The sequence below is a fragment of the Ctenopharyngodon idella genome, chromosome 2 (genome assembly GCF_019924925.1).
Source record: "Ctenopharyngodon idella isolate HZGC_01 chromosome 2, HZGC01, whole genome shotgun sequence".
Classification (NCBI taxonomy): Eukaryota; Metazoa; Chordata; class Actinopteri; order Cypriniformes; family Xenocyprididae; genus Ctenopharyngodon; species Ctenopharyngodon idella.
Window position 1 is genome coordinate 20,006,467 of NC_067221.1, and position 24,392 is coordinate 20,030,858.

General features: G+C 36.5%; 1 protein-coding gene across 8 annotated transcripts in view; it reads left to right on the forward strand.

The window, feature by feature from the left end:
- prkag2b (protein kinase, AMP-activated, gamma 2 non-catalytic subunit b) overlaps window positions 1-22,896 on the forward strand; it is a 39,206-nt gene extending 16,310 nt beyond the window's left edge. For 4 of the 8 annotated variants that reach the window (XM_051881186.1, XM_051881165.1, XM_051881194.1 and 1 more), the window contains 13 exons: window positions 5,820-6,031; window positions 10,678-10,729; window positions 11,027-11,136; window positions 13,105-13,186; window positions 13,661-13,719; window positions 14,705-14,750; window positions 15,012-15,066; window positions 15,410-15,536; window positions 15,711-15,876; window positions 16,020-16,057; window positions 17,158-17,304; window positions 18,952-19,045; window positions 21,304-22,896. In XM_051881186.1, coding sequence (XP_051737146.1) covers window positions 5,820-6,031; window positions 10,678-10,729; window positions 11,027-11,136; window positions 13,105-13,186; window positions 13,661-13,719; window positions 14,705-14,750; window positions 15,012-15,066; window positions 15,410-15,536; window positions 15,711-15,876; window positions 16,020-16,057; window positions 17,158-17,304; window positions 18,952-19,045; window positions 21,304-21,335 — 1,220 coding nt within the window. In that variant the 3' untranslated portion in view covers window positions 21,336-22,896. Of the gene's footprint in view, window positions 1-5,819; window positions 6,032-10,677; window positions 10,730-11,026; window positions 11,137-13,104; window positions 13,187-13,660; window positions 13,720-14,704; window positions 14,751-15,011; window positions 15,067-15,409; window positions 15,537-15,710; window positions 15,877-16,019; window positions 16,058-17,139; window positions 17,608-18,951; window positions 19,180-21,303 lie in introns of those variants that run through there. The other 4 variants (XR_007927735.1, XM_051881217.1, XM_051881201.1 and 1 more) reach the window with 4 other exon arrangements.
- Window positions 22,897-24,392: the final 1,496 nt, after the last annotated feature.

Below are 24,392 nucleotides of genomic sequence, written 5' to 3' on the forward strand. Positions count from 1 at the left end.
TTAACCCAGCATTTTTTAGAGTGTACAAGCAAGAAAGCTGTTCGTAAGTTGATTTCCCTTAAAAGTATAAACACTATGCCACTATCAAAACATTATCCTGCTTGTTTGGGTGTCCTGACCAGCCCAACATAGTGATATTAGCTCAACCAATGGTGTAAGTTTGGGGCGGGACTGTCTGTTGGCTGAGCAATGAAAGACGAGGGTAGTGTTGGGGAATCTGTTTGGAAAGCCTATATTTTTGCAATAATTTGTATGGTGCTGCTAGTAGTGTAGAAATTTAACACAACACCTTTAAAGAACAACTACATTTGGTCTTAACCTTAGCTCAGTGTATTATGGCAGTCAGTTTGTATTGATCTACTGCATGTCCAGTATGTCTGGATACACGTACACATGCACTGAATCATATGATGGGTCACATTATATCAGCCTGACTGGAGAGTTGTATTAGAGTCGCAGTGGTGTCCTAAGGGGCTTCACTGTGTGTCACATGAAATAGTGTTCCTGACGCAAATCAAACAGGTTCAGGTTGCCTCACCCCGCTGTCAGTTGAATCAGTTGAAAGTTTGATTCAGGTTAATGTTCAGGCTTAGGATATAGATTCTAAGGATATAGGTATAGTTCTAAGATTGACAGAAGATTTTGCAGAGCCAGTATATTTCCTGACTGACTCCGACATTGATTATTTGCTGAATAAGAGCCATGGAAGTGAAAGCTTTAGCCTCCGTTTCTCAAGTTCCAGCTGTTGAAAGCATGATACTCAATAGTCTTCTTGCTCAATATAGTTAATGTGGTTAAGTTATTAGGATGTGCTGTGTGCAATAGCTTATAGGAAGGTGTTGATATTAATGTTCTCATTTGTAGCATGACAGTTACTCAAATAACTGAGAAGGATGAAAACATAATGTAAAACTACATGCACACAATTAGATTAGATGATTAGATTAATTTCCAAATGCGTCAAAGGTTTTGTGGCCATCTTTCAAACTATATCATTGCATCATTATTATTGAATTGAATTAAGACATGCAGTCATCCTTCAGGTTTCACATAACAGTCTAAAACCAGAATCCCTCACTTAACATTACCATGGAGAGTAGTCTAACTGGTCTGAGATCATGGTCTGAGATCATGCCAGCATACACACTGGAGGTCTGACCCTGTGCTGAGTGTTATCTGCCCTCGTGGAATGTGTAGCAGTGGCAAGGCTAAAATAAGAAGCTAACGCAGCAACACACCAAACAGGTCTAAGCCAGCTGGGAGAATGTGGCTAAATGTCAGGAGATAGCTAGGAACCCAAACTCATGTTTATGTGCACACATATTGGCTTTTAATGCTTACTGCCCACGTATGATTTATATGAGAAGTGTAGTTTGGGTCCAAGCTCAATAGAGATCGATATTAGAGAGTTACTGTACTGTATCTTCATCCAACATGCATCCTTCAGTGTGTGTTGCTACTAGTAGCATCATAGATAGAGTAAGGATCTCAGCACAGCTGTTCTTATGAGCTCCTCACATCTACTGACATAAATCAAGCGGTGGCAGAGAAAGCTTATAGCGTATTCGTGAAACCACCTAGCCAGTGTGCTGGAGGGAGAGGCCTGGAGGGATGGAGAGGCTATTATGAAAAAGACTTAAGATGTGGTCACATTAGTTACATTTTAGCAAAATTTCATGGGCAAAAAAGTCCACTGTCAATAAGAGTGCTGCAAGGATAATATATTTTTGTATGCCAAAATCTAGAAACGAGTTCCAGTTCCATCACCCTGAAGTGGGTATTTTGAATTGTTTTTTGTTAAATGCCTGAAGTAAGGTCTGTGGATTAACACAAGCTTAAAAATTCTGTCATTAATTTCTCACACTCATGTCATTCCAAAGCCTTTCATTTATCTTCGGAACACAAATGAAGAGATTTTTGATGAAATCTGAAAGATTTCTGTCCCTCCATAGACAGCTATGCAACTGCAACTTTGATGCTTCAAAAAGTTCAAAAAGAGATCGTAAAACTAATCCATATGTATTGAGCAGTTTAGTCCAAATTTCCAGAAGACCGCTTTATATGATAAACAGATTGAATTTAGGCTTTTATTCACATATAAACATTCATCAACGCACACATCAGTTGTGGTAAACAGAAGCTCAAGCACGTTTGATTGACGTGTGCGAGAACCAATGAGGTTCATTCTCGTGTGTCACGCAGCACGTTCGAGCTTCCAGAAGAGGTTCTCACGTGTCAAGCAGGTTACGTTGAGCTTCTGTTTATGTTCGCTGATCAATGTTTATATGTGACTAAAGGCCTAAATTAAATCTGTTCATTGTATAAAGTGATAGTCTCTTAAGAAAATTTGGACTAAACCACTCAATTGACCCTTCGCCGTGAGTTTGACTGACAGGCGATCTAACCAATCATAATGCTGAATCCTCCGTTATGTCCGACAAAGCATTCAGGACAGTTAGTAGATTAACGTTGGTGGACTTGAACTTGAAAAATGGCTCTGACGTCTTTCCGCGGTTGAAACATTCATGTTTATTTGATGCTATAGATTAACTAGTAGGAAGAGATGATCGGTTCATGAGCCGCTACAGCGATCTGTCACAACACATTAAAGAGACACAGAATGGTATTTGTTTAAATTTCTTTAAAAATTACAAAATTTGAGACTTTGTTTCATATCAAAAGTAACCTGCTCTGTCTTGTCTGTCGACACATTGTCAGTGTCCTTGTTGCTCCGTAATGTATTTTTCACTGCGTGAGAACATGATGTGTGGTGTGAGAGTGGCATGGCTTGTCGGACATAGCAACAGTAACTAAAGGGGGGCGGAACAGTCAATTCATATGGATTAGTTTTACGATCTCTTTATGAACTTTTTGAAGCTGTCCCTATGGAGGGACAGAAAGCTCTCAGATTTCATCAAAAAGATCTTCATTTGCATTCTGAAGATGAACGAAAGTTTTACAGGTTTGGAACGACATGAGGGTGAGTAATTAATGACAGAATTTTCATTTTTGGGTGAACTATCCCTTTAAGATATTTTCTCGTTCTATTCTATGACATGAATACATTGGTAATACCCCCTTGTGGTGAATTTAAAGCATTTACTTGTCTTTAAAAGGCAGTTGCTAACATGAGTAAATAGGATTACAGAAGGAAATTAAAAGCTATCATGCCACACAGGAAAATTCACTATTTCTTGTAAACTGTTCTAACTCAGACCTTCAGGGAAAATGCTTTTAAAAAAGTTTGTCCAAAGCTTAATGATGGTCATGTTGAAGTCATACAACCGTGATGTAGTTTGCTTATAGTCTATGTTTAGCTTTTTATTTGTGCTGATTGTATTTAGGCTTCAAAACTGGAGCTAAACTCCACAGAAGGTGGCCTTCCAAGAGCAGGATTGGACACCTCTGGTTTAGAGGCAGAAGTGATGCTGTCCTGGAGGTCTAGGAACAGGCCATTTTAAAGGAATAGTTCAAAAATGACTTTCTTTCTTCTATGGAACACATACAGTAAGAACATATTTTGAAAAATGTATGGGCAAAAGCAGTTTTTCAGAAACAATGAAAGTCAGTGGGGTCCTTTTCAAACTGTGAACTCCAGGTTATCGTCATTCTTAACCCCGTTTCACACTTGTAATTTAGAAGCAGGGTTTGCATCGCTTTTTACCCAGGGTTATGAAACCCTCCTTTGGAGCAGGGTTAGCACAACCAAACATGTACAGTGTAAAACGATGCAGTGTTAGAATGTTACGACTAGATGCTTGGCAACAGACAACCAATAGCGGCCTCATATTCTCGTGCATTGGACAACACCGCGCATTGTGTATAAACAGTCGTTTCTGCATTTGAGGGGATGTCAAATGGTGACAGAAATATGTGAATTGGAGCCAAGAAGCAACATATGAGTTTTATTCATACCTTTTATAGTCTGAAAAGTCCATTCAGGAAAAACTTGATCGTACAGAAACCCAGTGTTTAGAAATGTACAGTGTAAAACTTCAGCTTATGAATTTCCTAGTCTAAAACAGAACATTTTGATTGTGAAACATCAGTAGATCTACAGAGCATAGGGACCTGCTGTAGCCAAATGCCTCGATAGCAGAGATACATGAGCGAGGCCCTGACCTGAATATATCCAGTTGCTTCTACCCTCAGCTGAATGAATGTCCTGATATCATGGTCATGCTCCATTCTACAGCTTTAAAGATTACTCCGAGCATATATCCTTTTGATCATGATATGGCAGTATTAGTAGAGGTTGGTACAGTAATATGTCAGTGCATGTGTTGTGTCATGCAGTACATGAGGGGTAATGTCAGGACTGTCATATGAGACACACCTGTTTGCTGCGGTATCTCTGATGAATCCAGCTCTAAACACAAGTGATTAACTCTATAGTAACATTGAATCAAAGGAATGTTCTGGGTTAAATACAAGTTAAGCTCTGTCAACCACATTTGTGGCATAATTTTGAATATCACAGAAAATAATTTAGAATTGCATTTACATTAAGACATACCCCTTGGAAGTACAAGGGGTCATTGTCTATGTACATGATATAATAAACAATACGCATCAATAAACCCTGTAGCTTTTGCTTTTGGTTACCAGAACAGGACTGTTTATGCAAACTCATGGGAATGATGCTGGTAGAGAAAAACCAGAATTTAATTAAAATGGAATGGTATCCCCCTTCAAAAAGAGCAGCTTAGACAACTTTAAATCCCAAATAATGCATGAGTTTGTAATTTTACTCAATTTTATATTCATGTGCTTTAATAAAAGGATAAGCTTCACAGTTCTGCTTTGAAACTCTCCACTGGTATCATCTTGTCTGGTTTATGTTCATTGCAAGTGCTGTAACCACAATGTTTGCTTGTTTTTTTATTTTTGTTTGTTTTTTTTATTATAAACTACCATTTAAAAGTTGGGTCAGTAAGATTTTTTTTTTTTTAAGAAATTTGTATTGTAATTTAGCAAGAACACATTAAATTGATCAACAGTGATTGTGAAGTTGGCCGCGATAGCCTTGTTGGCAGCATGCGCCGACACAGCGCCATTGCGCTTCGGGCGACATGGGTTCAAGTCCCGGCTTGCGGACCTTTCCCAATCCCGTCCCCTCTCTCTCTCTCTCTCTCTCTCTCTCTCTCTCTCTCACACTTCGCTTGCTGTCTGCTTACTGTCCTGTCATAATAAAGGCAAAAACAGCAAAAAAAAATATTTAAAAAAAAAAAAAGGGACTGTAAAGACATTTATAATATTATAGATTTTTATTTCAAATAAATACTGTTATTTTACTTTTCTTTTATTATTACTATATTATTTTACTTACTATTTATCAATAAAAATTATTTCTGAGCTCCATATTAGCAAATTAGAATGATTTCTGAAGGATCATGTGACACTGAAGACTGGAGTAATGATGCTGAAAACTCAGCTTTGCCATCACAGGAATAACCATTAAAAAATTTGAAATACAAAACCGTTATTTTAAAATTTTTAATATTTCACAATATTCCTTTTTTTACTATAATATTTTAGTGTAATATTACTGTTTTTAATTTTTACTGATTAAATAAATGCAGCCTTGGTGAGCATAAAAGACTTTTTAAAAACATTAAAAAAAAAAATCATACCAACCCCATTTTTTTTTTGACTGCCTTGTTGTGGGAACAGAGCAGTTCTTTCCTAGGATGCCACAAATTTAGATTTGCAAAAAATGGGCTACTCTCCTAATTTCACATCTGAATAAGGATTCTATTGAACTAAATACACTTTTCAAATTCAGTATTACATTGTCTTCTATATTGATTGTCTCACAGGCTCTGGGCTTTCGACTCCCCCCACCACCCCGACGCAGAGTCCAGTTCCACCGGTCTTCCCTATAGAGACCCCCAGTCCTACGGAGCGTGTGGAGGAACGCCGCTCCCGCTCTCTCTCGTCTCCCCCTGACACAGGTCAGCGCTTCAGCCTGAGCACCTCCACCACCAAACCCCCTATCGCCTTGTACGCCTTTAACTCTACCTCACGCCAGGTGAGTGAACATCTTCACATGTGCTTTCTGGGCTTTACAATAGTTTACCCTTGTCCCAAAGTGAAGCAGGTCATTTTTGCACCACTAGTGGCACAAGGTGGAAATGTATGTCTGAATGGCTCAAGTGGGCCATAACAACACTGTTATGATCAGTTTTGGCAGGGACCTTCAACCAACCAATGGCATATTTATAAAAAACACAAGATTTTGCTCATTTTTGTACACTCACATAAAGTTTGATGTATCTTTCAAATTGTTGGGCATGGATGCTTTTTCTTGTTTAGATATGTTAGTGGCTCAAGCATCATTTATTTATGGACAGTTAACGTCACAGTGATTGATTTTTGTGTCAGCAATGTGTTTGTGCTCCATTTGTTGAGCTCAAGTACAGGCACTCTTGACAATTTGATGATGCTTGCTTGTAATTGACGACTTTATATTTTGCACAGGTGACTTGTCACTTGCCCATAAATATCATCCACAAGGTCATCCACTGCATTTAGTCTGCTTCACTTGCATATCTATAAATACAATAATCTGTGAAAATGTTTGTAAAATTACTTGTACAGTATGTGCAGGACAGTGTATTATGGTAGTATACTGCAAAGCATTTATTATTGAGTTATAAAAGTTAAAATTTTACAGCTATGTATAATGTAGCTGTGAGATATATTCCTAACTATTTAAGACAATGATACAATCATGAGAAAATATTACATACATAATATGTGTAGACTAATAACACTTTTAATGTTTTGTTTTGTTTTTTTTATTCTGAACCACGAACAATATGAACATGCTTATACAAATGGCACATTCACATTTTATGGAATTGAATAATGAGGAACTACATAACAAAAATGAGAAGTAGAGATGCAAATTCACCATTATAATAAAGTTTTACTTTATTGGGTTTCTTCTACTGCATATGTACTGCCCATGGGAGGATTTCTATTAAAACAAACAGATGTAAACTTTTTGTTTTGTGGTGGAGAAAAAAAAAACAGATCACATAAAATGTTTTACAATCCATATTAATTTATTTTTGCTACTTTTCAGGTACCCTTTATATACATACATTTTATTGTTTTACACCTATTGCAGACCTGAATGTAATCTTAAAATATGGCAAACCATCATACGTTACGGTTGCATTTAAAAAAAAATAATAATAATAATAATAATATATATTATTTGCATCGCTTTTTTGGTTTCTTTTTTTTGTTTCAAAGCTTGTTGGCCTTAAAACGTCTTAAAATGCACGTCTACACCAAGGAAATCAAAAATTTTTCGAGGGAGCATGCCCCCGTACCCCCCTAGACTAGTAAACTACATTTTGTGACCTCTGTAATTATGAAACCCTGTGTACGGCCCTGATTCTATTTTATCTAACGAAATATGAGGTAAATGTGTATTTCTCCAAATGTGCGCACTTTGGGACTAAACGTTTGTGTATGCACTGTGATCAAAAATAAATAGGAGCAAACGCGACCTGCCACGGATATATGCGCCTGCGTCTCGTTATTCTATTAAAAAAAAAATCAATAACTACTGATTGATTTTGCATGATTTTGCATTCCTATTAGAAATTAAGAATTATTAGTGTCATTGTAAATAGTGGTGCAAATATCGAAGCTATCTATCTAATACTTAAAAACTCAAGGTTATATCAGAATATTTATTGTAAAAATGTTTCTGTAACAGGCAGCTGCCAAAAATTAGTATATAGCTCCACTGTGGTTTGTGATTTATTTTCAACAAAAAAAAAAAAAAAACTTTTCAAAACATTCCCCCTCTGGTTTTTTCACAAATCGCACCCTGTATATATATATATATATACAGGTGCTGGTCATATAATTAGAATATCATCAAAAAGTTGATTTATTTCACTAATTCCATTCAAAAAGTGAAACTTGTATATTATATTCATTCATTACACACAGACTGATATATTTCAAATGTTTATTTCTTTTAATTTTGATGATTATAACTGACAACTAAGGAAAATCCCAAATTTAGTATCTCAGAAAATTAGAATATTACTAATGACCAATACAAAGAAAGTATTTTTAGAAATCTTGGCCAACTGAAAAGTATGAACATGAAAAGTATGAGCATGTACAGCACTCATTACTTAGTTGGGGCTCCTTTTGCCTGAATTACTGCAGCAATGCGGCGTGGCATGGAGTCGATCAGTCTGTGGCACTGCTCAGGTGTTATTATAGCCCAGGTTGCTCTGATAGTGGCCTTCAGCTCTTCTGCATTGTTGGGTCTGGCATATCGCATCTTCCTCTTCACAATACCCCATAGATTTTCTATGGGGTTAAGGTCAGGTGAGTTTGCTGGCCAATTAAGAACAGGGATACCATGGTCCTTAAACCAGGTACTGGTAGCTTTGGCACTGTGTGCAGGTGCCAAGTCCTGTTGGAAAATGAAATCTGCATCTCCATAAAGTTGGTCAGCAGCAGGAAGCATGAAGTGCTCTAAAACTTCCTGGTATACGGCTGCGTTGACCTTGGACCTCAGAAAACACAGTGGACCAACACCAGCAGATGACATGGCACCCCAAACCATCACTGACCGTGGAAACTTTACACTGGACCTCAAGCAATGTGGATTGTGTGCCTCTCCTCTCTTCCTCCAGACTCTGGGACCCTGATTTCCAAAGGAAATGCAAAATTTACTTTCATCAGAGAACATAACTTTGGACCACTCAGCAGCAGTCCAGTCCTTTTTGTCTTTATCCCAGGCGAGACGCTTCTGACGCTGTCTGTTGTTCAAGAGTGGCTTGACACGACAGCTGAAACCCATGTCTTGCATACGTCTGTGCGTAGTGGTTCTTGAAGCACTGACTCCAGCTGCAGTCCACTCTTTGTGAATCTCCCCCACATTTTTGAATGGGTTTTGTTTCACAATCCTCTCCAGGGTGCGGTTATCCCTATTGCTTGTACACTTTTTTCTACCACATCTTTTCCTTCCCTTCGCCTCTCTATTAATGTGCTTGGACACAGAGCTCTGTGAACAGCCAGCCTCTTTTGCAATGACCTTTTGTGTCTTGCCCTCCTTGTGCAAGGTGTCAATGGTCGTCTTTTGGACAACTGTCAAGTCAGCAGTCTTCCCCATGATTGTGTAGCCTACAGAACTAGACTGAGAGACCATTTAAAGGCCTTTGCAGGTGTTTTGAGTTAATTAGCTGATTAGAGTGTGGCACCAGGTGTCTTCAAAGTTGAACCTTTTCACAATATTCTAATTTTCTGAGATACTGAATTTGGGATTTTCCTTAGTTGTCAGTTATATTCATCAAAATTAAAAGAAATAAACATTTGAAATATATCAGTCTGTGTGTAATGAATGAATATAATATAAAAGTTTCACTTTTTGAATGGAATTAGTGAAATAAATCAACTTTTTGATGATATTCTAATTATATGACCAGCACCTGTATATATATATATATATATATATATATATATATATATATATATATATATATGATAACCTAAACAAATTGTGAATAAACAGAAACTGTGATTTACAGCAAATATGACAGGCCACCAGTTGTGGTGTCATTTGCATAATGACTAACAATTTTGTCCCTAATAAAGATTTATCAAAAGTTAGTGTACTTGTCTACCAAGGACACACTGATGTCAGTGAAGATGTCACTTTTAATCAGATTAACTCGGCGTATTTAGGATAGGCTACATAAAATGCCAGCGATGTATGAAATTAACCTTAGCAAAACAAATAGGCTAAGTCAGCTGTTTTAATGCAAAAAATGTTTAAAATTCATTTCCACCACACAATGTTATCAAACACATAATCTGGCATTGCTATTAGACAAATTAAATGCACTTGTCTTAAGAGTTCAAAAAGAGGTCGTAAGAGATTTTCTACCGTAACGTTGTTGATAAAACATCCTGTTTTGACTACACTATTTATTAGTTTTTGTGGCTAGAACAGCAGGCTTCCAAGACTTCTGGAAGATTCCCTTGTCTTAATACCTTAAAATAGAAAGTACCTTATTTCCTGCAGCTGTAACTGATCCATCATGTACTTTTTTGCAGCGACTTCCAAGTGGTGTCGATGTCTAAGGATGGTTAAAAATGTTGTCTATGTAGGCGGCCCTCTAGGGTTTGAAACAAAGCCACAGCAGGTGATTTATGCATGATCAATGAATTCGCATTGCGTTGTTTGATGCGTTGTTGTCGTCAATAGAGAGCGACAGAGCTTTAACTAGGACAAAGTTATCTCTTCAGACTCAGAGTTGACATTATTATACGCTCAAAATGAAGTAGGATACTCTACCTGCGCGTCGTGTGGTCTGAAGAATACAGACGTAAAAAAATCGATAGATTCGGAGTGTTCCACTGTCACCTCTGCGGGGAAGTCCGTTTATTAATATTTCACCACAGCGCGTAATTAATTTGTAAATGAAAGCTGTGCCTGGAAAACATTATAAACTTAAGATCACTCTGCATTCAATGTAGTGATCAGACAGCTTTTTTTTTTTTTTTTTTGACCGCTTTTTCCAGACCGCTTGATTTAAAATGGACGCTACCACTCCTATAAGCTCTAATAGGGTTATACTAACTTGAAGTAAGTGATTGTTGATGAAATCATCAGCCCGTGTGTTTGTGTTTTAGAGCTGCGTACTTGCTGAAGGCATGCTGGAAAAACTTGAACTTGATGATGAAGGTAAAGGATTACACTTATGTTCTGTATTGCTTGCTTATTTTATTTCATATGCAAGTTTATGGTCTATGAATAAATTTAATTTTCATTTGTTCTCATGTTTGTTGAATGTAGTGTTTTGTATGGGTTTTGGGGAAAAATAAGCTTTCTATTCATAACATAATTGCATTGTATATTGGTTGAAGAATACAATTGATTTGATTTTTCTGCAATATATATATATATATATATATTCACTATTTTTAAGGTTTAGAGTTAGGCGACTACTAATGATTGTGATGATTTCTTCTCTTTTTTCAGCTGCTGAAGAGCCAGACAGTGATATTTACATGCGCTTTATGAAATCCCACAACTGCTATGACCTTATCCCCACCAGTTCCAAGCTAGTGGTTTTTGACACTACACTACAGGTAACTACATCTTGAATGTCTTCTTTTGCCCAGTACAAGAACAAAAAGAGAACAGATTTCGGTATGGTGTTTTGGGTTATGTTCATAATGGGAAAGTGTCTTACTACTTCCTGCATACTGTGCTGTTTACACTGTTTACTGCCTTCTATTTTACAAATAGTATATGAAACTTGGCAATTATATGATAAACAGCAGTAGTATGCTATATTGTTGTCACATGTCCTCTTCATACTGTATGTGTCATCCAGTTATCATCATCTTGGATTATCTAAATTTCTTAACTTTTGACGTCCATTCAAAAAATGACTTAAAATAGAGATGTTAAAAATCACAGCTGTAATTGCATTTGGCCCATTGATCACACTTGAAATGGTCAAGTCCATGCAGTTTTCTTGATTGTATAGGCTATTCTGGTATTCCATAAATGCGGAAAGCTGCATATTGTGCATAGTATACATACTAACCACTGCAGAAATAGGAAGTGTAGATGCTTTTCCAAACATACTAGTGTTAGTATGAGCTGTAGTTACTGTCTTTCAGTTTTGCTTCACAGTTTAAACACATGATGTTTAAGTCATTGTGGTTAATGTTTCATCAGTAAATAAATTTTAGTTGGTGACTGAAATGGATGGGTCTCTTTGAAGTGTATGGGAAGTCGTCATAAAGCTAGTTTGTTATGGTTAATCAGTAATCATGTGCCGTTATTAGATTTGGGGGTAACCCATCCTTATAACCTATTAACCTGTTGAATTTCCGCTGGCCGAGGGCAAGTTTGAATTATTAAAGGCTTAGGGAACAGAAGATCAGTGAAATTTAATGCCTGGAATTTATATTGGGGGAATGACATGATGTACTTATTGTATTTCTCTGAATGAAAGTGTCTGAAACGAGGAAGTGTTATGCCTATATACGTGCATATAAAAATGCTGCGTTTATGGGCCATATATTGAAAAAGCCTTTATATGAACTGCCTTTATAATGAAATCCAAGTTAATTTTTAATGGATAGCTGAGCTGGTCTAAATTGGAGACAATTTTTGTTAGAAATGTTGCGCCCAGGGCCCAAAATGTGGCAAATCTGAGTAAATAATGGCATTAGTGAGTAAATAAAACGTTACACACCAGTGGGCCAATGACTTTATTTGGAAATTGCAATGTCTCATGGTGTAAGTAAAATGAAGAATGAACCACTTGCTGATGTAAATGACTTTTTAAATACAAAAATAGAAACTGGAGTCTACTAAAGAAAATTTTCTTTAACTTCTTTAACATCTCCGTCATCTTGATCTAGGATGCATAATATATGGAATATTCTTTGCATTAAACCATTAAATAAAAGTATAATCAATATAAGTTTTTATTTATAAGGCTCATTTCCCAACCTCAAGGTCGCTTTTCAATAAATAAGTATATTGTATAAAGTTAAAAAAAATAAATAAATACAGAGGAGGAAAAAAACTACTTGGACAGTTAGAACCATTTCACTCCCTGGCTTATCTTGTATGATGCTGCAAGAGACTAATCCTGTTGTTATTAGGAAAAATATATGTCTTCATCCAGGGTTCCTCAAATCTGGTCCTGGAGGGCCACCTCCCTGCAGAGTTTAGCTGAAACCCTGATCAAACCCGCCTACCTGTGATTTTCTAGTAACTCTAGACCTTGACTAGCTTGCTCAAGTGTGTTTGATAAGGGTTGGAACTAAACTCTGCAGGGCACTAGCCCTACAGGGCAAGATTTGAGGAACCCTGTCTTAATCAATACAAAATACAACTTTATGGCTGGTAAGAATTGTTTAAGGCTAAATTTTTATTGTCAGGTGTGGACATTTTTTTTTTTTTTTGAACGCTGGTTGCTCACAACTCATTGTGTCTCCTGTGATTTTTGGCTCACATGACCAGTTCCTCCAGAAGTGTTTTTAAAGGTACCTAAAAGAAAAGCATTGTTTTGTGAATTCTTTGTTCTTTGTTAGGTAAAGAAAGCTTTCTTTGCCTTGGTTGCTAATGGAGTTCGAGCTGCCCCATTATGGGAAACGAAAAAGCAAAGTTTTGTGGGTGAGCAATGACACATACACATACACACACTCATGCTTTCACCAGCATTTCTGTCGTTCTTTTCACTGGAGTTGTCTTTTTTTTTTTTCCAGCTGTATAGACAGAAAATGTTAAACCAATGTTTAAAGTCAATTTACCTGGCATACACCTCCTGTCTTGAAATTATTGTCAAAAAAAAAAAACTTAGTAATTAGTAATCAAATTAAAACATTGCTTCAGAACATTTTTTTGTTCACCTGTAACATAATTGGACATGCTTAGATTAGCTAACTAACAATAATGTACCAAATTGGTTGAAATTCATTGCGGTCTCCTTCCTGTCTGGATTGTTTTGAATTGTAGTTAGATATAAGCAGGTATAGAACTTTGTGAATGATGGGTGAATTCTGAAGGCACAATTTCCCTGTAAGCCTACACATAAGTCAGCAAGCTAACAGAAGGTTTTACTCTAATAATGGTATGTTTTCTCAATAGGAATGTTAACCATCACAGACTTCATCATCATACTTCACAGATACTACAAATCACCACTGGTAAGTATTTAAGACTTCACAGAAACAGTGCTGGTTTAGTGGCTTTTCAGATGTTCAAATGGAAGTGCCAAATCTAAAGAGAAAAGTTTTTGCCATGCCATTTCTCCTGCATGTTATCACTTAAAGGTGGGGTAAGCCATTTTTCAAAAACTCTGTTGGACATTGTTGATATTTGAAATCAACCCAAACAAACCCACCCCTCTCTTCAATGCTCCGCCTCCAAAACTCACCCTCCAATCCTAACCACCCTGAGTCGGTCTCAAACCCTGGCCCAATCGTTGCTAGCAGGCGAGGCGAGTGCACTGACAATGACGTTAAACACAGCATTCTCTAGCGTTCGCACAACTCTCACTATCTGGCCACTGTGACACACGCAATGTGTGAGTGGATGTCTGTTTATCACAGCTAATGCGCAACAAAATGCTTCACGAAAGATAAAGCGCAGATGATGACCAAACGACAAGGAAGCAAAAAATTAACGTACAGTACACACAAGTAAATACAAACAAGAGTTCGTTGTTAGTCGCCAACAGCACAACAGTTTCAGACAATCAATGACACTCAAACCCAGTTTTACTCACATGTGAAGCGGAATCAAAGCATCCTCCACGTCTGTTTTCAGGCCTTTCTGCTTAGCTCTCTCCAGCGCTGGAAAGCTTTTCTAATATTAATATGGGTCCTAAAGCGCTTGCCCAGTCATAAACCTTAATTCCAGTGATATTCATTTGAGCTGTTTTGTATTGTGTCTCATCTCTCTTTCTGCAGTTTTTCTTCAAATATTCCTCTTGTTCGTTCTCTCTCCTCGACCGTCATGCGCCCCTTAATGCTGATTGGTTACACGTTTGTAGTTGGTGTCGGCCCGACTAACTTCCAAACAGTGTTTTTGAAAAATGACTTACCCCACCTTTAATGAAGTGCTCACCTAAAAGGAGGAATGTTTGTCTTTTTTAACATTTTAAGTCATACTCTGTAATATATGCCTCAGGTGCAAATATATGAACTGGAGGAGCATAAAATTGAGACTTGGAGAGGTAAATGTGTTCACTATTTTCATTTTCAGTTCACCACTGCTTACACTTATTTGTTATGTAACTATGTCACACAATAGGCCTTTATATACAACAGATAGTACACCTAAAAAAATGAAAGTCATGTTATTATTTACTCACACCCATGTCTGGAAATTTAAATAACATAACACAAAAAAATGGAAAGACATGATGGTAAGTAAATAATGACAGTTAACTTTAAAGTATTTTGATTATACCAATCATTTCTGTTTATACCAACAGAACTTTACTTGCAAGAAACGTTTAAACCCTTAGTCAACATATCTCCAGATGCAAGGTGAGACACTGGGTCATATTTTTGTAGACTGTGTTTTATCATTTTCATTGCATGACGCATGAACCTGTAGGAAACTCAGAAGCGAAGACCAGGAGACTCGGGTGTATCTTCAGAAGGATTCTTTATTCTTTACCTTAGTTTTTCAAGTGATGCTATGTCAGGACATTCTTCACTTTGTATTCCCACAATCATCTCTTCGGTTCATGGGATCATTCCCTCAAAATTATCTTGAACCAAATTCAGCAATTATTTCAGATTTATTTTGCAGACTTAATCAGCAGAGCATCCAAAATATTTTTAATAATGTTTGGTTTCTTGTAACTCTTTGCTGTTTTTTCCCCAGTATATTTGATGCTGTTTACTCACTCATCAAAAATAAGATCCATCGTTTGCCAGTGATTGATCCAGTCACAGGAAACGCCCTGTATATCCTCACTCACAAGAGAATCCTCAAGTTTCTGCAGCTCTTTGTGAGTATACTACTTCCTTTTGGCTTACTGATCTTTTATGCATACAATTATCATTCTTTTATAAATGGTAGTTATTTGGAACACAACTACTAGAGAGGTTACAGAAAAGTATCCTCTAATCATCCTGCGTTACGCAGCGCCCTGTGTAGACTCATGGTGTGTGTGATCTTGTAGGTGTGTGAGATGCCTAAACCAGCCTTCATGAGGCAGACTCTGGAGGAGCTGGGCATTGGCACGTACAGCAACATTGCTTTCATTCACCCAGATACACCCATTATTAAAGCACTGGGCATGTTTGTGGAAAGGAGAGTGTCTGCCCTGCCAGTGGTGGATGTCACAGGTAACAACACACATGGCTAACTTTTCTGTCGGTTTGTGTAATCATTTTTCTGTCAAGCCTTTCTTAGGAACAAATTTTCATTGTACACATCTTTGAAGGTCAAAACTTTCTCATATTTGCTTTCCATCTTTTTTCTCCCAAAGGAAAGGTTGTGGACATTTACTCCAAATTTGATGTCATTGTAAGTTGTGCCTTTGATATACTACTTAAAGTTGAAGAATAACTACTTAAAGAGTAATATACCACATTTTTGTTATGAAAGTGATGCTATGTCTAATATTTTAGTGGAAACCAGCATTTATTTGTATTACAAATCTTATATAACATAGTAAATGTATTTTTAAATGTATAATTTCTTCACACACACACACACACACACACACACACACATATAGACCCCAGACTTTTGAACAGTAGTTATTAGACATTATTCATGAAGCACTTTGTGGATATCGTTCATAAATCTATTCATATGTCCCTTAAAGGTGCAGTGTGTAAATTTTAAGAGGGATCTATTGACAGAAATGCAATATAATATATATAACTATGTTTTCAGTGGTTATAAAGACCTTACATAATGAACCTTTAAAATGTATTACCTTTAAAAGGACAAACTGCTCTACAGAGCATGTTTCATCACTATGTTGTTGTTGTTCTTCTTCATTGTTTTTAAAGGCAGCTTCCATTGTCACTACATTGAATGTAGACAAAGAAGTAGTAGTAGTCGTCGTCTGGTTTATTAGAAGCAGAGACCGTTCTTTGTTAGAAGTAAGAAGAAACCTCATTGCTTGACTAACTACTCTCTGCTGTCTCAGTCGACAACATCTTTATCCTTTGTCAGCCACTGTAGCTTCTCTGTGTGCTTCGAAAGGGAGGGGTGAGTGGTGGACTGAGCAATTTGCAACCTCGCCGCTAGATGCCGCTAAAATTTACACACTGTACCTTCAAAATAAATTTATATCCATTGAAGTAAATGTATCAAATGTGTGTGTGTACGTAAAATCAAATGAGTTTACATACAGCTTACATTGAAATTAATTCTGCTTGTCAGGAATAAGGTCCATTTGGTCAAAATGTAAATGTAAAAGTCACCTGCAGCTATGTTTAAGAAAACTCTGTCAAATATGTATTTCCATACAATAAATACGTGATGGTGCATCACAACATGCATGTTTATTCATAAATTACTAATGATGTGTAGTTGTGTAGTGTATATTTCGGCTGTATGCGGAGGTCCCTATAGCGTCGTTCTATGTTCATTAGTGTTGTGGGTGTGTGTAGAACCTGGCTGCTGAGAAGACATACAATAATCTGGACATCACCGTGACTCAGGCTCTGCTGCATCGCTCACAGTACTTCGAGGGGGTTATGAAGTGTTATCGGCACGAGACCCTGGAGACCATAGTGAACAGGATTGTCAAAGCTGAGGTGAGATTTACTCAATGCCCACATCCCCAACGGTAAGAAAAACACAGGAATTACGTCATCACTAGAAAAGAAGTCCCACCTGAAATAGACAGTTTAGACACTTTACTTCTTAAGTAACATATTTTTAATGATAAAGAAATCACATTTGTGCTTTTAAATCCTCCAGTCTGCTTCCTTTATAAGTGCATTATTTTAAATGCCGATATTTTTTTTTTTTTTTTTTTTTTTTTTTTGCCGTCTACGGCATGATTCAGAAGTATTTTCTTCTGTGGTAATCAACAGCATTTAAATCCATTTAAAATACTCCATTAAAATCACCATGAAATCGAAATTGACAATTCTTATTTTTATATTGCAGGAATATTGCAGTATTTAGTATAAATGATTTATCCGTGCACATCATTTTTTATTCATGTGTCCCTGCAATCTTCAATCAAAATAACTTTCCCTCCCTCTTGCAGTGACATCTCTTCCTTCTTCTCTGAAGGGCAGTACAACCTGTCATTCACATGACATTACAGCAATAGCAAACCACAACCATCCAATCAATTCCCCATGGACAAAATCAAGTCCCACCCTACATTTTTTTTTTTTTTTTTTTTCTTGTTCGAGAGGCCGTTTCACAGTAGAGTAAGAAAAGACTATTGCAACTTCCACTTTAAATGCCAAGCTCAAAACCATTTCATTCAGGTATTTCAGTTGAAGGGTTAGTTCACCCAAAAATGAAAATTCTGTCATTATTTAGTCACCCTCATTTTGTTCCAAACTTTTGTTCATCTTTTTGGAACACGAATGAAATCTGAGCGATTTCTCTCCCTCCATTGACAGCTACGTGACTACCACTTTGACACTTCAAAAAGTTCATAAAGAGATCGTAAAACTAATCCATATGAATTGAGTGGTTTAGTCCAAATTTTCTGAAGAGACATGATCGCTTTATATGATGAACAGATTGAATTCAGGCTTTTATTCGCATATAAACATTGATCAGCGAACATAAACTGAAGCTTATTGGAACCCGCTTGATGCAAGAACAAACCTCTTCTGGAAGCTCAAACGTGCTGCGTAACACACGAGAATGAACCTCATTGGTTCTCACATGTGTCAAGCAAACATGCTTTAGCTTCCGTTTACCACAACTGATGTGTGTGTTGATGAATGTTTATATGTGAATAAAAGCCTAAATTAAATCTGTTCAGCACATTGTCTCTTCAGAAAATTTAGACTAAACCGCTCCATTCATATGGATTAGTTTTACAATCTCTTTATGAACTTTTTGAAGCATCAAAGAGGTAGCTACATATGTCAGTGGACAGTGGGCAGAAATCGCTCAGATTTCATTAAAAAGATCTTCATTTGTGTTCCGAAGATGACCAAAAGTCTTGCGGGTTTGGAATGACATGAGGGTGAGTAAATGATGACAGAATTTTCATTTTTTGGTAAACTAACCCTTTAATTTATTTTGACTATTTCAGGGCCGTTCACAAAGAACACATTTTTACGTTCAACTGTGCTGCTTTTCCATTGTTTTCCTAGGTGAACATGCACCAGACAGTCTGGTACTGTCACACATGAAGGCGTTCTAAAGTCATGGCGCTCAAGTTAAACAGCCCCTGATTGTGTTTGTGTAATCTATGTGTCCTGCAGGTGCACAGGCTGGTAGTGGTGGATGATAACTCCAGCATCGAGGGCATCATCTCCCTGTCTGACATCCTGCAGGCGCTGGTACTCACCCCCGCAGGTATAGACGCACAGAATTCCTAATCCAACCCTCCATTTCACTTTCCTTTTCTCCTCTCCACTCTTCCCTGGACCCAATCTCCTCTCCTTGGACATCTACCACTCGAGTGTCCCTCTCTGACCCCCTGATCACAGGTACAGTGGATTCTGATTGGCTTGCTATGATTGTACTGAATGAGGCTGGATGTAGGTGTGTATTCCAAAGTAATACACATCGTGACGGCATCACTGCAAGCGTTTGTCTGGTACTGTTTTTTTTATAACACAGACAGCTTATATATGACTGCAAGTTGACCTGACAGACTCTGTCAATGGCAAACAAATCAATATGAGACAGAAATAGCTGTCTGGTTAAATAGTGATTGGAATACAGCATGTGCCCTCAGCGCCCCTTATGAAGCCTGCTGGGAAAACTGCATGAAACACTCCACATCTCTCACATGCTCCTCAGCATGTTGTCTTTAATGTCTTGAGCTGCTAGAAGCAACACTCTTTTGAAATCAAAAATATGAAATGTAGATTGATGGAAAACCTGAAAATATGATGGAATTAAAAAAAAAAAAAAATCTGTTTTCTAGGCCAGAAAAGTTATGGAAATAAAAATCTAATAAAAACTTTAAAAGCCATATAAAATTGTAGAAATTAAAAACCTTAAAGTTATGAACAGTAGACCAGTAGTAAGTTATAAAAAGTAACCGAAAATTTATGGAGATTAATACAATTGTAAAAAGCCATGGTACTAACCTAAAGGGTTAAAGGGGTAGTTCACCCAAAAATGAAATTTCTGTCATTAATTACTCACCCTCATGTTGTCCCAAACCCGTAAGACCTTCGTTTGTCCTCAGAACACAAATTAAGATATTTTTGATGAAATCCGAGGGTATCTGATCCACACATAAGCAGCAATGACACTGCATTTTTTAAGGTCCAGAAGGGTATTAAAAAACACGAATAAACTGCCAAAGTCACGTGAACCACTAAAATTTCAAAAGACTTATGACGTAACAATGCCTCGTTTCCTGAAATCACGTGACTTTGGCGCTCTGAACCACTGATTTGAAACAAAACATTTGTAAAGCTTTGAAGCTTCATGAAGCAGTGTTTTGAAATCGCCCATCACTAGATACAGTATTGTTGCAAAAGTCATTTGTTTTGTTTTCACGCACAAAAAGTATTCTCATCACTTCATAACATTAATGTTGAACCACTGTAGTCATGTTGACCGTTTTATCGATGTCTTTTAATACCCTTCTGGACCTTAAAAGATGCAGTGTCATTGCTGCTTATGTGTGGATCAGATACCCTCGGATTTCATCAAAAATATCTTAATTTGTGTTCTGAGGACAAACGAAGGTCTTACAGGTTTGGGACAACATGAGGATGAGTACTTAATGACAGAAATTTCATTTTTGGGTGAACTAACCCTTTAAAGAAAATTCAATTCTTTAAAGGGAAATTATTAAAATTGTAAAACGTCACAGGAAGGTAGTGGAAATTAATACTATTGTAAAAAGCCTGAAAATTCATGGAAATTTATAAAAGTAAAAAGTCACTGGAAAGTCTTTGAAATCAATAGTCAGACAATTCATGGAAATGATTAAAATTGTAAAAAAAAAAAAAAAAAAAAAAAATCATGGGAAGGTTGTGGAAAACAGTATTGTAAAAAGTAACAGAAAATTCAAGAGAATTAATACAATTGTAAAAAGTCATGAAAATCAATACTATCATAAAAAGCCACAAAAAAATTATGGAAATTATAAAAGTTGTAAAAAGTTACAGGAAAGTAAATGTCATTGATAAAACCTTAAAGTTGTTGGAAAGTTAAGTAAATTAAAATCATAATTCACTGAAAAGCATGGAAATGTCATTTATCATAGGTCAGTCATGGAAATGTATTTATTGAATTTACATTTTTATAGTTTCCTTCAGCTATAAAATATTTCAAATTCACTAATTCTCAAATTATTTTTATAAAAAATCTTTTTTCAGTAATTGTGAAAAATGTAAATGTCATTGGTTATTGGTCCAAAATTATTTGTGTAAAAACTGTTATAACCCATAGTTCATACTTTAGTTTTAAACAGTTTTTACACAAATAATTTTGGAGCTTATTTGCATTCTGCTTGGTGATTTGAGTCTGCACTTGCAGATTTGTTGCTGAGAGGGTTCAAAAAAATGAGTGTCTTGAGTTGTATTAAAACAGCGCTGATTGACAGATTTATATTTCATTAACTGAATTTCATATTATTTGCTTCACAGGTAGATGCAGAATGGGCAGTGTGACTGAATGACAAGACATACAACTTTTTGGAGGTGAAAGAGAAACACAAGAAATTCAGAGAACCAAAAAAGTCCAGCCTGCATTCCTGGATACGGAGAAGAGGACAGCTGAAAGCATTTTAAATGCTCATTGAAGGGCTGAAAATTGTGCCGGGCTGAATGAAACCATTTGAATCTGCAGCTGAAGGAATGGACGTGATCATAATGCACACATTACTGGACATGTTTACGGTGGGCCAGTCGTGAGAATCTGCCGCTATACTGTACACTGCTTTAAATGCTGGGCATGTTTGCCTGGTCGTGCTGCTGGTTTTAGAGGCCTTCGCTGACAGAGCTATATCAGGCACAGGGAGGAAGTCTCCTTTTGTGTTCTAGCTGGGTCTGCGTTATATCATCAGGCACAGAAATCCACTCTTGGCTGAGTGTTTGACGTGGAAATTTGCCTTAAATGAGACCTCAGTGAGAGCTGATTGGAAAGGTTAGCAGAGACCCACAGGTGTGCGTGTAAAAGCAGGTTCGTGATTCTTGAGCAATAGGCAAAAATTGCTGTTGGTTAAAAGAACCTGCTAGTAAATGGTGCAAATGTAGACTCTGTAGTCATGTGGCCATTATATTTCACCTCGAAATGAATATATATATATATATATATATATATATATATATATATAAAATACACACACCATTATTTTCATAACAATTATGTAATATTGAATAATGCAGTAATTATTTTCAGAATTCTCATTAGTTAGTCAAAAAAAAACATTGTTCTTTTTGTCTTTTAAATTCTGCATAAATTACAGGCATTAGAACAAGAGCTATAATATATTCATATTTAAACTATACAATTGTAAAGTGTACAGTAAAGAGAATAAGACAGTAATTAAAATAGCAGGGAAATGTACTTAATTGTCATGAAAATAATGTAACGAACAAAAAAAAAAATCTGAGGTCCTAAAAAAAGAGCCATCCTTTTTTGTTTCTTTCAATTTTGAGGTGATATGACCTGGACATATTCTTGAATGAGATACATCTGAATACTGTTGATTTGCCTGTCAGCACTGGCCTATTAGGCTAATATGTCTACTGTATGAATTGTTTTTCACCTTGTTAGTCAGTGGCATAATGAATGTACTACCACACCGCGTACACACTGGCTGTCATTGGCTATATTTTTACTGGAACAAAGAATGTGTAATGAAAAGAGACTATATACAGAGCCTTATTTTTCTATCATGACTATCTCTAGTGTTTGGCTTGTGTGGGAAACCATGTGCACTACCTGTCTTAATGCACTAAAAGAGCATGAATGTCAAAGCTTGCAGTTTCAAAAATGGCCACGCATCTTTGCACCCCAGTGATATGCTGAGCTACTGTAAATACAACATGTCATGTAATGGGTTCAAAACTGATAAATCATGTATTATTTGATTGCATTTTTCATTATTATAACTGCTGTCAGTGAAATTTAAGACTGTTCTGTCCAGAAAGAAAGAAATGTACATTTTTGTACACAGAAATGACACTATTATATTTTTTATGTGGTTGAGCTAAAATATATTGATAATGCATTAATATTTGTCTGAGATTTATTTATTTGTGGTATGTCACTAATGTTTGGTGATGTGATGGTGTGTGTGTGTGTGCGTGCGTGTGTGTGTGTGTGAGAGAGAGCGCGAGCACGTTTTTGTGATTTAACAAAAACAAATTTGTATAATGACTGGTATTACACTGGTATTACGTTTCATGAGTCCTCATATTTAAAATAGCTTTAAAAACATACTAAACAATGTTTTATTAAAAATGTAAAAATACAGAATGTTTTTTGTGATGGGTAGGTTTAGGAGTAAGGGTAGTGTAGCGGGATAGAATGTACAGTTTGTACAGTATAAAAACCATTACGTCCATGGAATGTCCTCACTTTGATAGCAAAACAAACCTGTGTGTGTATGTGTGCGTGTGTGTGTGTGTTACAGAGAGTCAGTCTGCATGAGTAGTATCTTTCAGTGACTCTTTCTACAGGTTACATTGTTATGCCAGTAGGTGGCGACAAGGGACTTAGAGTAAGCAAAGTCGGCGTTCCTGATGTAGAACCCGGAAGCGCTGCACTGTCTCTACAACTTAAGCAGCCTAGGAGAATGACAGGGAAGAAAAGGGATTTTTGTGTACAAAAAGCATTCTCGTCACTTCATAACATTAAGGTTGAACCACTGTAGTCACGTGGACTATTTTAACGATGTTTTTACTACTTTTCTGGTCCTTGAATATTGTAATTACGTTTCTTTCTCTTGGGCATTAGAAACCTCTCGGATTTCATTAAAAATATCTTAATTTGTGTTCCAACGATAAACGAAGGTCTTACAGGTGTGGAACGACATGAGGGTGAGTAATTAATGACAGAAATTTCATTTTTGGGTGAACTAACCCTTTTAAGTCTTCTCTCTATTCCTTAAAAGTTTGTCTCAGCAGCTTTGTGAATAGGTTTTAAGAGAAAACTCTTAGCTAAGAACGTTTAGTGCTGTTTAGGAGAATGTTTTGTGAATACGGCCCCAGATTTCTGAAATGGAAACAAGTCTACATTTCCAGTGCTGGGTAGTAAGGCACTGATATGGATTATGTACAGATGCGTGAAAAGTAATTTTGTGGAGTTGCACACACAAGACCAGCCACTAGTTTGGAAGCTATTATAGGCTACATGGAAAATTGAGAGGCAACAGAAGTAAAATATATTTTTACTAAGTGTTTTATTTTGATTGTTTTTATTTTAAAATATATTTTTAATTTAACATTTTAATATTTAATTGATTATTGGCTTTTCATCAATTTCAGAACCCCTAGTTTGAGAAAGCCTGACATGTTTTATCAGGCTTGTTTTATCACGTTGTTGATGACAAAGAGTGGACACATTTTTCGTTCTTTTTGCATTTTTATATCAATAACAGGGTTATTGTATTCAAATCAATGTGATAAATAAGTTAGGTCAAGTAATCAGATTATATTACCTAAATGTGTAATGTAATACGTTGTAGTTTGTATACAGTTTAATATTTTACAATACAGTAGTTTAATAT